General features: G+C 40.2%; 1 protein-coding gene across 4 annotated transcripts in view; it reads left to right on the forward strand.

The window, feature by feature from the left end:
• Window positions 1-1,618: 1,618 nt before the first annotated feature.
• Window positions 1,619-15,183, forward strand: part of KIAA1217 (KIAA1217 ortholog) — a 237,708-nt gene continuing 224,143 nt past the window's right edge. For all 4 annotated transcript variants that reach the window (XM_065398557.1, XM_065398560.1, XM_065398559.1 and 1 more), the window contains exon 1: window positions 1,619-1,894. In XM_065398557.1, coding sequence (XP_065254629.1) covers window positions 1,781-1,894 — 114 coding nt within the window. In that variant the 5' untranslated portion in view covers window positions 1,619-1,780. The remainder of the gene's footprint in view (window positions 1,895-15,183) is intronic.

The raw sequence follows: 15,183 nt of genomic DNA on the forward strand, positions 1-15,183 counted from the left end.
AAAATACAAAAGTGTCTCAGCACACTATTACAGAAAAACTGCTTACTTTCTCATTTTATCTGTATGAAGTTTTAGTTTGTACTGACTTTGTTAGTTCTTTTTATGTAGCCTGTTGTAAAATTAGGCAAATATCTAGATGAGTGAATTGATGTACCCCCTGGAAGACCTCTGTGTACCCCCAGGAGTACACGTGCCCCTGGTTGAGAACCACTGTGCTAGATAGCTCACAGAAAAGTCCTTTCCTCTGAAGAACATGCAATCTAAGGTGAAATCAGTGGGGGTCCACGAACGTGTATCTTACTGCATAGTGAGGACCTAAATGGTGGATTTGACAGACAAGTGGGGATGGTATCAGGAGCAACTGAGTGACCTGTGTACAGGAGGTCATAAAACATAAGGTCCAATTAGTTGATCTAATAGTTCCTTCTGTCCTTAATATTGATGAATCTATGAAAGTTGGGAGAATGTATTGATTCCCAAAATACAGTAACATGCAAAGGGATGTGTTTAGAGGTCTACTGGGGGTGCCATGAGGATAAAGAACGTTTAGTGAAATAGCAGTATATAGAGATAAATGAAGCAAGAAATTTAAAGGGATGAACATTTAAGTCTTTAAAGAGTTAATGTTAATAAGGACATTCAAGGCTGGCATAACAAGGGTAAGTAAGGCTACAAAATGGACTTAGGAGGCCTTTTCAGTGCTGCTGTTTGTTATTCCCCTTTGCTGACAAAAGAGGGGGATTTTTCATAGGCATTAGGTAACAAACCTCCAACCTACACTTCTTCAGGCACCAGAGGGTTCATGTTACACAGTTACCTTCAGATAAGCTAGCACTAACATACCCTCTATGTCTAGCTATCTTTTTACAAAAGTATCCATGGCCATTGGTCTTAAAGAAGACTTTAAAGTTGTAAAGTTTATCTGACTTTTTTCCTCTTTTCTGTCACATAAAACTTGCTTTTATTTTATTTCTCAAGGAGTGGTTTATTGAAAAAGTGATGCTGAATTTTCCAATCTGCTGTCTCAGAGAGGTATAAAATCCAAGTGAGATCCATGAAATTTAAAACCTGGCTACAGTCAGAAAACAGAAACAAAACCCAAGTGCTTCTCTTACTATTTTATAAGCATTTCAGAGCATGTGGAAAACATACTTTGAAAAGATTAAGGATTTGAAATCTGCTTTGTCAAAGGAATTTTATCAGTTGGTATCCCTAAGGAGACTAGTTACAGGCTCATTAAATGTACTGGAACATATTGAAGAAAACTGTTTCTTCATGTGGAAAGCATCCTATAGATTTTAAAAGTTAGGGAGTAAAGGCTTTGCCATATCTTCTTTTTACTTCAGACAATAGTGAAGATGGTATAAAGGGACATCTTTCTTAAATGATGTTCTGTTCTCTGTGAGGAATTAAGTACTGTATAATACAGCTGGTATAAACAAGTCTGTCTGTGTATTTTATTAAAGCTTAATAACAAGTCTTTTCCCCATCAGTGGTGTAGAACAGGATATTGTATACTACTATATTTTTTTAATTGACCTCGCTATATTTTTTCCTTATAAATGTGACTGTTGGGGTTATGTTCTTATAATACTCTTTATTTTTTCCAGACCAGGGAAAAAACAATTTGCATGTAACATCATTAGACGATGCAGAATGTCTTCAATCTAAAGAACTCCTTGCAACTGGAAACAATAATCCTTCCAATCCAAAGCCTACCCGCAACATCCCTCGCAGACATACTGTAGGTGGACCTCGCAGTTCCAAAGAAATACTGGGAATGCAGACTTCAGAAATGGACAGAAAGAGAGAGGCTTTTCTGGAGCATCTGAAACAGAAATATCCCCATCATGCTACAGCAATAATGGGACACCAAGAAAGGCTGAGAGATCAGGTATGAAAACAAAGTAATTTATTGGTTTTTGTTTAAAAAAAAAAAAGTATTTCTAACTTTTATAAAATTCAATGTTAAATGCTTAGAAAAAATGGGAATGCAGCAGACCCTAAACAAATGTAATTGGATGAGCTTTGTTGTTTTGTTTTTAGATTTTTTTTAAAGGGGAAGAGTATGACTATTTGATGCCATTTTTGTGCCATTCAGTTAACCGTATATACTCGATCATAAGCCAGTTTGTTTATAAGCCGACCTCCCCAAGATGGATAAGTAAAAATGGAAAAATTTTATGACCCGTTCATAAGCCAACCCTATAATTCAGGGGTCAGCAAACTTTGGCTCCCGGGCCTTCAGGATAAGTCGCTGGCGGGCCGAGATGGTTTGTTTACCTCAAGTGTCCACAGGCACGGAGGTAAACCTAAGTAAACAAAGTGTCTCGGCGCGCCAGCTGCTTACCCTGATGGGCCGGGACAGCAACTGGTGGGGAAATTTTTTGGGGGGAGAAGCTGGGAGTCAGGGGAGTAACCCCTGTGACCACCCCCCACATGACCCTACCCCTAGCCCAGGACCCCCACACTCTCCCCATCCCTTCCCTTCCCACCTTATCTGGGGAGGGCCAGGGGAGAATGTCTCTGGCCTGGCTGGAGCTGCTCCGGCAGGCTGGGCAGCGTGGCCGCAACCTGCTCCGGCAGGCCAGACCGGGCGGCATGGCCGCAGCGTGCTCCAGTGGGATGGGCCAGGCAGCATGGCCGCAGTGTGCTCCGGCGGGCCAGGCGGCGCGGCCACAGCCTGCTCTGGGGGGCGGGGCCGAGCGGCATGGCTGCAGCTGCTTTGGAGGCTGGGGGGAGAGCAGCGTGGCCAGAAGCTGAGAGACTCTGGCCCCGCCTCTTCCCTTCTGGCTCTGCTGGCTGTGCTGCCTCTCCTTGCTCCCTCTGTTGGGGGGAGGGGCTGTGTCCCACCTCCCCCTCTCTGTACCCGTTCATAAGCCGACCCCCTTCTCGGGTGCTTCCCTTTTATACTAAAAAAAATTTGGCTTATGGACGAGTATATACGGTACTAGTTTTCTGAAGAGTTTATATATTTGAGTCTGGTAGGACAAAAATGAAACCAGAATAGTCAAAGAGAACATTTATCTCCTCTTCAGGTGACAGCTACCCATCTTACCTAAAAATATGGGGCCAGCTGTTAGCTTTAGCTACATTTTCAGTCTGGGAAGCCAAGCTTAGCAGAAAGGAAAACATTTGTACACAGTGTAGGTTTACCTCAGTTGTCGCTGTTACCAGGGGTGCTGGAACAATTTTTATAGTGGGGGTGTTGAGAGCCATTGAACCAAACTGTAAACCCTGTAAATGATGGAAACCACTTCAAGCTAGAGGGTGTGGCAGGACCCCTGTTCCAGCACCTATGGCTGTTACCCATTTATTTGCTGTCCTTTCTGCTTTTGAATCCACTAACACGAATGGAGTGGACTCATCCTCAAGTATCCGCATTCTCCAAACTATCTTGATGGTAGGTACTGGTCTCTAAGAAATGTGCCTAATGCTGCTTTGTTTCTTGGCTGCATGCAGTGGCATTTCAGCAGGGAGAAGCAGATTTTGGGCCCATGGAAGATGTGATATCTTGATGTATTTCTCAGGATGGGTTGAAAATGTTGCCATGCTGACCTTTGAACACAGAGACTGTAGTTAATGAAACTGTTCAGGACATAGTGATGTGCTCTGTTGCTGAGTACAGCATTCAACTTTATTTTTCTGTCAGGTTTATTTACAAACATTTTGTTCCATAATTAATTTTTCACTACATGGATTTAAGAAAAACAAATGACAACCCTGTTTTTATGGTACAAGTTGTTAAATGCCAAGTAAGCTGAAAAATTCAGAGGCTAGCAAACCCGGAGAAAAGGTACTACCGTTCAGTGGAAAAAAAACCCATTGTGTCCAATGTGCTCAGTCTAACAAATGATGGGAGGCCACCTTTTTAAAAGGTTTTTTTCTTAGTGCTTTTAGGTTTTCCAGCACTAGCTACCAGCAAATTGAGAGTAAAAATCAAAGTAATTTAGCAACATATTTGTAGTCCTTGTGATTGGACTTTCCATGGATTCATATGTTTGTCCATGTTTTATATAGAGACATTTCTTATTTCACACCTGTGAATACTTCTTCCTCAAAGGCCCCTCATGTTGTGTGCCTGTGATGAGGAAGGTACTTATTGTGTAAGCCACCTCTTCTTTATTAGCTTAAGATGTTAATGTTTCTGAGATTCTTGCTCAGCATTTTCAAAGTCCTACCATTTTGGAGGCCTTCCCTTAGGTCAGAACATTGTGTTGAAAATTGAGGCCTCTTCTCTCTCTCTCACTCTTTCCCCCTCCCCCATCTATTCCAAGGAGTCTAGGATTATAGTCTTCCAGTTCTTCAAAATAAAATTGTTGGTAAAAGAAAAGAAAATGAGCTCAGATTGCTCAATGTCCTCAGCACTAACTGGTATGATTTATGCCCTATTTTTATACAGGCCTCTTCCTTCCTTTGAAAGTCTTGGATTTTTTTCAGTGATTATACTTTTTATCTCTTTCATGAACTTACATGGTTGTGTGGAATGTGCTGAGTGGTAGATAAAGATAGCGTACAAATTAAATAGAGGGGGAGGGGGAGACCTAAGATAAGATCTTTTTGAGTCATGTAAATATTTAGTTCCAGTGGTGCAGACACTGCAAACCTAGGTTTGAACAGCCTACACAGCATGACATCCTACACAATTTGTAACTTGATCTCTCTCTGAAGCCAATAAATTACAGAAGGAATGCAGTAACCATTCTCGCTGTTTGTTTAAAATGTGTCATACTTGATAATTTATTGGGGATGAAATCTATGTGAATATAGCCTGTTTCTGGTTTTTTGATGATTAGACATATGTACTCTCTGTAATGAGTGTAAACTTTAAAATAAAATTATCTTGAAATTACTATCAAAGGATCACGCCATGCTTCTTGGGGGCTTTCAGGAATGGAGATCTCATCCATTCATCATTTGTTTTTTTAAACATCCATAAACCAAACAAAGAACCACATTAAAACATGCAAAAATAAGTATATATTTGGTAGTACGGGACTTTTTAATAGAAATATGTCAGAACAGTCTGTTATAATCTCAGACACACAATTCAGAGATAATTGTTATTCCTTACCATTTGTATGTGTGCACACGTGCATGTAATGTTAGCAGCTCAATAGTGAAGGTTGTAATGCAATTTTGCCTTTATGTATTTGTGTATATATTATAATTATAAAATATTCAGTGCGTGTGTACCATGTGTGTATACAAGGTATATACACATATGCACACACATGCTATATAAGAGCTAAGTACTATATATACATGTATAGATTATATATACAAAATACCATAATGGGTTATTACACCTATTTGACTTTGAATGTTTACATGATCCCACTTCACTCCTGTTGCACTCCAATGTGTGTGGGAGTCCCTTGCAGTCTTAGCCAGATACTATACCACCACATCCCTGGCAACCCCAATGTCAAAGTGGTATGGTTAGGCTATATTATACTCCAGATATTCCCAGTCGGTAGATGGTCTGTTGGGGACCATTATCAAATGGCAGAATTTGGAGCAGCTCCTAGTTTGCTCTAATTTCTACCAGGGCCATGACCAACATAGAACTGGCCAGATAATCAAGAGGCTTTAATTGGCTCTCTTCTGGGCCTTCTCTCACACTCCTTGCTGCAGCCAGCAGATGTGTACAATAGAGAATTTGGCCTCTAGTTTATGGTGAAACTATGGAGGTGAAAATGAGTTTTGATGATCATGTCATGTTGTTCCCTCGACTATGCGAATGATACCAGCCTTGGCTGACCATCTACCTTTTCCACAGTGTCTTAATGCTTTCTTCCATGCTGGCTTTATGCATAGAAAGCCCTCTCTGAAGCAGTTGTTAAAGCCACTGCCCTGCTTTTGTAAATTGCCCCTCAATTCTTCCATAATGTATACAGGAAAATACCACCTGAAAATGGCTAAGTAAAAAGCTAGAGGGGTTGCTGATATTTTGTTCATTTGTATCTTATAATTTTTAATTACTTGAAAACTCCCAGCTGTGCACATAGTTAGTCTTTGTAACCAGGGCCGGCTCCAGGCACCAGCTTAACAAGCAGGTGCTTGGGGCGGCCAAGGGAGAGGGGCGGCACCTGCGGCAATTCGGGGGCGGCAGGTCCCTCACTTCCTCTAGGAGCGAAGGACCTGCCGCTGAACTGCCGCCGCCAATCGCGGCTTTTTTTTTTCTTCTTCTTTTTTCTTTTTGCTTGGGGCGGCAGAAATGCTGGAGCCGGCCCTGTTTGTAACTGTGTATCCCTCTCTCTCTTATCGTCCCATTTCCAGTCCCATTTGTTGTGACTTGTCTTGAAACAGAAAGCTCACCAAGACAGGTTGCCTGTCTTTGTTTGTACAGTGCCTAGCACAAGGGCCTCTGGGCTCTGCTGTAATAGAAATAACAAATAATAGTCTCATTCTAATTGTTTGCATGGTTAGCCATGTAAGAGCCAGATGCTACTTTTATTAATAATCTCAAGAATAGAACAGTAGCCAGGATTTGTTGCAGCTCAGGATTTATGTATACTAACAGAGCAGAGAGGTGTAGTGGAAACTTCTGTAATACCTGCATGTATCATGCCTTTGTCAAGACCATATTCCATGCTCATGAGAGTGAGGAACTAAAAAGGTCCACAACAAGATTAAAAAGGAAAGGAAAGGAAAGAAAGTACCTTCTTCAGCTCTGGAGTGACATGTGTTTATCCTCCAAGAGTGTGGTGCCAAACATATGACACTGGAGTACTCACTCTACATATGAGCCCACTGAGTTACATTGCTGCCTGCTTTGGGGGGAGTGACTGTGGTTAGTAGGGGCCAGGAAAAAGTATATAAACAAGGACAATGGCTCTGAGGATGAAAAAGTATTTGCAGTTATAAGGTTAAAAAATGCTAAACTTCTTTCAAAGGGGGGGAGGGGAAAAAATCCCTGAGGTGAACCTGTTTTACGAGTTATACCAGTAAAATGTTTTTTAAAGAGAGAGAAAGAAAATGAACCTGTAGAAGCCATATCAGTTGAAGCTTTTCAAAAGCTGAGTTTCTCGTGTAACTTTAGAGTACAATCTGAGACACATGTGGCACTGTAGGATTTTTCTTTAACTAATCACGTACATTGTTAGACAGGGAGGGGCAGATAGCAATGCCTAGCATTTCAATTAGTGTTTTCTGAAGAACAATTTAATCCATTTGCAAATGAAGTTAGGTTTCTATTAATCTAAAAAAACTGTTGGTGTGAAATCCAGAATAATTACAAAATGGGGTTGCTTCTTTTAAAAAAATGTACAGTTGAAGCAAAGTGGTAGGTCTGAACCTGACAGGTAACTTTGGCATGCAGGCAGGTGGGGTTAAGGTAACTATGGAGATTTATGATGTCATGCTTGCAAGAGCATGTCAGGACACCTAATTTAACATGTAGTTGTTCAAAAACTCTTATAGGCTAGAAGTAGGTTTTATGCAAATGACAGAGTTTTGCTGCAAAAGGGCAAAAGAAAACACGGCAGAGACATGGAGGGCATTTTACCTGACAACCGTAAAGGATTACAACAGAATTCATTCTAAACTAAAACTTTTGGGACTAAAGGAAAAGGATTTCATAACTTATCTCCTGCCTTACCTGTGGAATTCTAGGTTTAGGTAAATATAACTTTTTTTGCCCTTTGCACTTATTGTAAAAACATTTTTGAAATGCCGAAATCTGCTTTACTGCATTGTTTCTCTTGGCAGCAGATCTGAATCAATAAACTGAGCTTTCTGGCATGGCATATTCTCTTTTCTTTTCTTAAAACAAGCTCTTTTTTGAATGAACTGAGAATTCTGAATAATTTGAAAGGCAATGTAATGCATTATGCTGATTATATGAATAATGCTGCAAAAATGTTGTAGGTGGTGTTTTGGAGGAGAAACCAAGAACTGAGACACTGTATTTATTTGTAGATTATTGCCAGATGTGTCTCCTTTAACTGCTAAAACAAGACATTAAAATTACAACTACATTTATTCCAGCATTTCAAATCTGCAAAATGCAGAAGCATTTATTTTAGTAGATTATAGAATCAGTCAGTGAAGTACTTTTTATAAATATATGCACTGATATTGCAACATAATTTATGAGAGTGATTTAAAAAAAAGGCTTGTCTTGGATAAACGCAGATCTGGTAGGAAGTCGACAACAGTGTTTGGGGGGGAAATCCAACAGCACAAGTAAACTCTACTTTATCTCTATGGTTTTGAGGATAAAACCAGAGTGTTGGATTTTCTACATTTAAGAGAGAATAAAATCTCTTTGTGCTTAGCTGTAACCGCTTTTGTGTTTACATCAATCAGCAAGTTACACCAAGTAAGCAATTATAATCAGGGGACGGTTCCCTCATTGACACTGCTGTGGGGTGACGAGATGTCCCAATTTTATAGGGACAGTCCCGATTTTGGGGTCTTTTTCTTATGTAGTCTCCTATTACCCCCCACCCCCGTCCTGATTTTTCACACTTGCTGTCTGGTCACCCTGCACTGCTGTGATAAAATTACTTGAAGCAGCCTTACATCTACAAGGTTAGCTTAAAGATAGGGAAGGGTGGGGTTTGAGTAATTAGTGTCCAAGCATAGATATTTGAAACCAGAAAGATCATAGGTTCAGTCTAAAAACACCTGTGAAATGTAAACTCAGGATAGAAACTTGATCAGTTCAATGTAAACCCTCAGTAGGATTTAGCAAATGAGCAGGCTGCACAATGTTGTAAACACTTTATCTAATTCCAGTTGAAAAACCAGTGTATAAGAACGGTTGACATTCTGCATTACTTGATCATGCAAGTTAAAATAAACTTGCTGTTAACAAGTATTGATTACCAAAGTAAGTAGGAATGAGTCTGAGAGGAGTAAAAAGTGAAGAGATATCTTTAACTGCATTTATATTTATATGCATTAGTTCATTACACAGCTGTTTTGTTTTCATTCAGTAAAATCTTTAGAAATAGTTATTAATGGGAAATTATTGAATTAATTTGCAGCCTACACATTTTTTAACGTCTGGTGTTATGTTTTTAATATTAAAATATGTACTCTTGAACAATGTGTCAAATGAACTAGCATATTCGCATTAATTACACTGATGCTAGTTGATGATGTGGAAGGGGTATGGAAAAAAATGATTCAGTGCTGCACATGCTATGTAAATAGATTTTTGGTCTGAACCGATAAGTAGAAAAGCAGCATTTGATTATAACGTAAATATTGTGGGTGTTAAGAATAAATGTTTTTAATTGGGATGTATATAACTGCTGCATTTTCTAGCCAGCCCTCCCCCTCTTTTTTTGTCTTATCTATGACAGATTTTGGTTTAGCTGATTATTATTTTTTGTTTAACCAAAAAAAGCCTACTAATTTATATCTTAGATATAGTTGCACAGTTTTGATCTTTTCAGGCTTGCCCAGCATGGAGTACATACTGTGGTAAGGAAGTCTAACAGTTTGATCCCTCTTAGGGTATGTCTACACTGCACGCTAAGCCTGGGGTCTGTCTCAGATTTGAGCCTAAGTCCCCCTTCTGTCCACACACAAATCAGTCTGACTTGGGTCAGGAAGCACTCAGGACTGGAGTCTTAGAACTCTGCAAGGCGGGGGGAGAGGGGAGGACGGGCTAGAGCCTGAGTCCCACTGTGACTTGAGACCAATGCCTGTCATTTTGCAGTGTGGATGCAGCTCAGGTCACAGACTGAAGTCAAAAGGTTTGTGTAATGCAGTATGTACGTGTTAGCACGTCTGTGAGATCTGGGTCCAGCAATTGTAAGCCCAGGTTTACAGTGTAATGTGGATGCTTAAGTGCAGGCTAGTAAGTACCGAGTCCATAAGCCTGGGTTCCACAGACCTGGGTCTACAATGCAGTGTAAACATTAGAGGCTGGGCTGTCATGAGATCTCCACCAATGCCTGCCTCCTTACACCACCTTGAGATGTGGAGCACTTTCCGCGGTGTGGAGCACTTTCCAAAGCATCAAGGTTGTTTCCACTCACATATTTCTGACAGGAGCAGCATTATGTTGCACAGTACATTTCCACACACTAAAAGGGATAATGCAGAGATCAGTCAGTCCTACCCTCTCTGGCCTCTGCATGACCCTATGAACTCGCAGAGCCACAAACTTGTGGAGGGAGCTTCCGCACATTTCAGGAGAAAAGAGGGAATCCATGCTGCTTCTGCACATCTCCCTTTGTCCCATGTGTACAAATCATTAATATGAACAAAGCATTATTTCATTCGTGTCATGAAGTGGATTTGATGGGTTAAAATGTTGAGTATGATGCACGAGTGGAAAGTGTTTTAATTTCACTCATGCTGTAAAAGTAAGAGACCAAAGTAGTGAGCAAATATACTCTGCTCTATAACATGTTAAACTATTAGCAGTAAAAGTATGAGTGGTATAAGTGGAGTTTAACTGATGTAGAAATAGCTTCTGCCATATAATTTTTACACCATGTGGTTTCTCCATTTATATTTATCAGTTGAAAGTGATAAAGTAACAGTTCTTTTTTTAAAGCAGCAAAAAGTATTAATAAAGCTATTTCCCCTCAAAGTAAATCACACTGAAAAACAGTTTAATTTCTCTTTAGGTTTGTATGGCAAACAAGAAGTAACCCTGAAAAGAATAAAAACATCTATAACAGGAAGGACTTTTTATGCTAGAAGCATTCAACTTCACTAGGAGCTACCTGTTCAACAAGCAGCCTCAACTATTTAAAAGGAGGCTGTTTGATGTTTTGCATTTGCAATGAACCTATTAAAAAAAAAACTCTTGTTCTTTACCTGGGCGCGAGAGAGAGATTTAATTTCATTGCCTGAATTGGCCCTGGAATGCGTGTTAGATTACTTAGAAGCAGGCAGTCACCTTGGGCCCAGTAAAACTGATTGAGGACATATCTAATTGTGGAGGAATTCCCCTGTTGGCAGAAAATGCCATAGTTATTCATTATGGGTTTCCTTGTACCTTCCTGTGAGACAGGATACTGGAGTAGGTGGGCCATTGGTCTTTTCCAATATAACAATTCCTGGGGGTCCTTGGATAAACTAGGGTACTGTAAGTTTGAGGGCATGATGAGGAAGACCTCTACCTCTAACTGCTCCATTTGGATAAATTCAGTTGCCACTTGGTTTTTTGAGATGTTTTCTTGTTCATACCACTACTTAAAACAGAATTCTCTGAGCAAGTATAATGCTGACAGACCCCGGTCACCGGCAGGCAGGATTAAACTGGGGACCTCTGGAGCGTAAAGCATGAGCTTCTACCACATGAGCTAAAAGCCAACTGGCTGGTAGATAAGGCTGTAGAGCAAACTCATTAATGTCTCTCTCTAAGTGGTCTCGGTGCCACTAGATGGGACAGAACATCACACCCAGGAGGTGTGTGGGTTCCACAAGATCAGCAAAACATACTCAGGAACAAACTCATTTGGAAGAGTGGGGAAGACTGAGCATAGATGGACTATCTAGAATGGCAGCTCTCAACCTGTGGACCCCCAGGGGTCTATGGACTATGTCTAAGGGGTCTGCGAAAGTCTTAGACTGAAAACTGTCTGAACAGAAGTCAACTGTATATTCAGACAAGAGATTTTTAGGGGTCTGCAAATGGAAAAAGGTTGAGAACCACTGATCTAGAACATGGCAGCCAACACTGGACAGCTTTTAATATGGTCATATATGGGGAAAAGTAGGGAACCCCCTTTAAATTAAATTGAAACGCATGGGATACAAAACCTTTTTGAGCTAGTAGGTGGAAAGTTGACTATATAGGAAAAGGTAATGTCTTTATTGATTAGGACCATTGTCTGTATCTTTGATTCTGATCCTGCAGACACTTATGCATGTGCTTAACTTGCACACGAGTAGTCCCATTAGCCTCACACTGCAGACTTTTTTTTAAATGCTCTTCTCATATGATCACATGGGAGGGGGACATGTATTCATGTCAGTCATTAGCAAAGTAAACATACCTCACACATCTTCTGACCATTATTGTATAACGACATTTTTCATTTGTTTTTCTAAACAAAGGCAGGTTGAGTTGGACTCATCAGAGCAGCTAGCTCAGTTTTACCCTAATCCCTGTGATGTAAAAAACCTTTTCAGAGCTGTGTTTAGGACAGCGAAAGTAAACAACTCAAGCAAATCTCTTATGAAAGAGTATTTTCAGTTTCCTTTCTCTTCTCATGAATAGGCTAGCTGAAACAACACTATTGTTAAACATTGCATTCATCACCCACTGGGGCAATCGTAGCCTCTCCAGTACTGTGTGTTCTAGCATTTGCTCTCTCAGATTTAAGAGCATGGCTTGATTGATTGCACCAATACAATTGGAAATGAAGTGAGTTTTTGCATCTTAGCGCACCAAACAAACAAGGGCATTGTGCTTTGATGTGGGTGCTCTTTGAGGGGAGGTAGTGATACTGTTTGTTTGCACCACTGGGCAAGTACCTTCCATACCTCTGCATTTTGTGTGGTCTCCCTCATGAAAGACCTCAGGGACCTCATTCAGTCACCAACAGCCTATTCTCCTAGTAATCACTGAACAAACACGCATTAGTTAACTGTAGCCACTGAGTCTTCAAGGTTTGGGGGTTTGTTTTAAACAACTTTTTAAAGAATTCTTGAACACAGGAATTGTCATATTGGATCTAATCCAAGATCCATTTAGCCCAGTGTTCTGTATGTGACAGTGGCTAGTACCAGGTGCTTCAGAGGAAACCATGAGAACACCAGAGTAAGCAGATGGAATAATCTCTCCCACATTAGTTCTTATCATCTCTCATAGTTAGAAGCTGGCTTAAACCCCGAAGCCATAAAGTTTAATATCCCTTCCAAAAATGTATAATTATTCATTATGTCCAATTCCTTTTTTAATCTTGTTCAGTTCTTGACCCCAACAACTTCCTATGGCAGCAAGTTCTGTCGTATTATTACATTTTAATTTGAGTGTCCCCTTGTTCTTGTGCTATGAGTCAGGTAGAACAGAAGTTCTTGATCTACCTTCTCTATATCACTCATTATTTTATATACTTATATCTTGTCCCCTCTTATGATCTCCTTTCTAAAGTAAACTATCCCAATCTTTTCAATCTCTCTTCATCTGAGCATTTGTTGCTCTTCTCAGAAACCCCTCTAGCTCTGCAATATCCTTTTAGAGTTGGGGTGACCAGTACTGCACACAGTATTCCTGATGAGGCCGCACCACTGATTTATAAGGACATTCTCTGTCCTGTCTTTCATGCATCCTAACATCTTGTTAGTCTTTAGGACTGCAACTGTACATTGAGCAGAAGTCTGTATTGAGCTGTTTACAGTAAGCCCAGGTTCCTTTCTTGACTTGAAACAGTTAATTTAGAACCCTGTAAGGTGTATAAGTAATTTAAATATTTCCCTCAAATGTTCATAACTTTGCATTTATCTATGCTGAATTTCTTTTGCAATTTTGTTGCCCGTTCACTTAGGTTCTTTAGGTGTCTCTGAAGTTCCTCAGAGTCCTCTCTGATCATAACTAACCACATTAACTTTGTCACCTGCAAATTTTGCTTTCCTATTCACCCTGTTTCCAGATAATTAATAAAGATATTAAACCACATGGGACCTAGTACAAAACCTTGAAGCACCCCACTGTGAACCTTTTGCCATAATGAAAATTGACCATTTTATCCTGTTCTTTGCTTTCCGGCTCCTAGCTAGTTTCTTATCCTTGAACAGTCAAGATTCCTTCTATTATGTTAGATATAATTTGTATGTGTTTATCAGTACCATGAGACCTGATTCTTTAGAATTTGAAATTACTAGCCTATTCTCCCCTCCCTCTCTCATTCTTTGTGTTCATATTTCGATTAAATAATCGAAACCTCTAGGGTATGGCACCTGTGCTGCAAGGGGCATGTAGTGATTTAATAGAAGGGAAAATGTTTCCTCTCTTCATCCCAACGTCTTACTTAAAACATTATTTCATTCCACTTGGTAGCATTTAAACATGGGGCTTGTCCACATGGACACTTACTGCACAGCCAGGTAGGCTGTGAATGTACAGCACACTACCCTGCTGCTGTTTGCAACAGCATTAGGTCAAAGTGCACTACAGAATTTCTAGTGCATGGTAGCATCCTTCTCATGGTGACTTAGTGCACATCTGACTAGAGTGCTGTGACTTTACACCCCAGCTTGCCACACACTAACTGACCGTGTAGTCAAGCCCATGGAATGAGTCACAAAAGAGCGTGTGAAAGGAAAGTAACTGAGAGTAGCACAGGACTATTGAGGGAAAACAAGTCAGAAGAGGCAAGTCTGGAAGCACGTGTTGGGGTGCTAGCTCGTGGGTGATGGGCATATAGAGCTTTTAATCTCTCCACTGCTAGCTCAAATACAGCCTAAGTTGGTAATGATGAACGTTATCGCTGTGCATCTGATGGCTGTTTGGTTGTGTATTATATGGGAAATGAGTAGAGCAGGTCAAATATGGCAGTTAATTCCTGTGAAAAATTTAAAAGGAAACAAACATTTTTGTTTCCTTTCAAATTTTTCACAGTATTTTTGTTTAAAAAAATGAATTTTTTCATTTTGATTCAGTTCAGAATATAAATTCTCATTCTGATTCACTTTTATTCCAATCAAAATTAAAATATTTTACTTTTGGAAGTCCCCTCCTTTCCTCTCATTTCGTGACTAGAAAAGAGGAAAATAAGAAAAGGATAAAGGGACAACAAAATAATACAATTGTCAATTTGAATATCAACAAATGTTTTGTTTTGATAAAATACTGGAAAATTTTGAATAATAAAAAAAACTTGCAAAAAGTTCCACATACTTTGAAAAGCCATTTGATGCCCAAAATAAAAATACACTTCCTGACAAATGTTTTGATCAGCTCTAGAAATGAATTGGGTGGTGAGCTGTCCACATCTTGCAAAGGCAATGGCCATAAGCAATGGGGCAAGGAAAAGCCCGGCTGAGGCTCCCTGCCCACATTGCAGGCCAAGCCTACCAAGGATGCACCCTCCTGCAAAGGATCTTCTTCCAGGGCACCAGGCCTTCTTTCCAGCCCAAGCAGAGGAGAAGCTCCTGGCATTGGAGCCATCCTCCAGGAACAGCAGAGACTTTATTGAGGAACATCTGAAAGCAACAACACAAGTGGGACAGAAAGGCTCAGCCAGGGTTTCTTGCTCCCTTTTC

The sequence above is a fragment of the Emys orbicularis genome, chromosome 2 (assembly GCF_028017835.1).
Source record: "Emys orbicularis isolate rEmyOrb1 chromosome 2, rEmyOrb1.hap1, whole genome shotgun sequence".
NCBI lineage: Eukaryota > Metazoa > Chordata > Testudines > Emydidae > Emys > Emys orbicularis.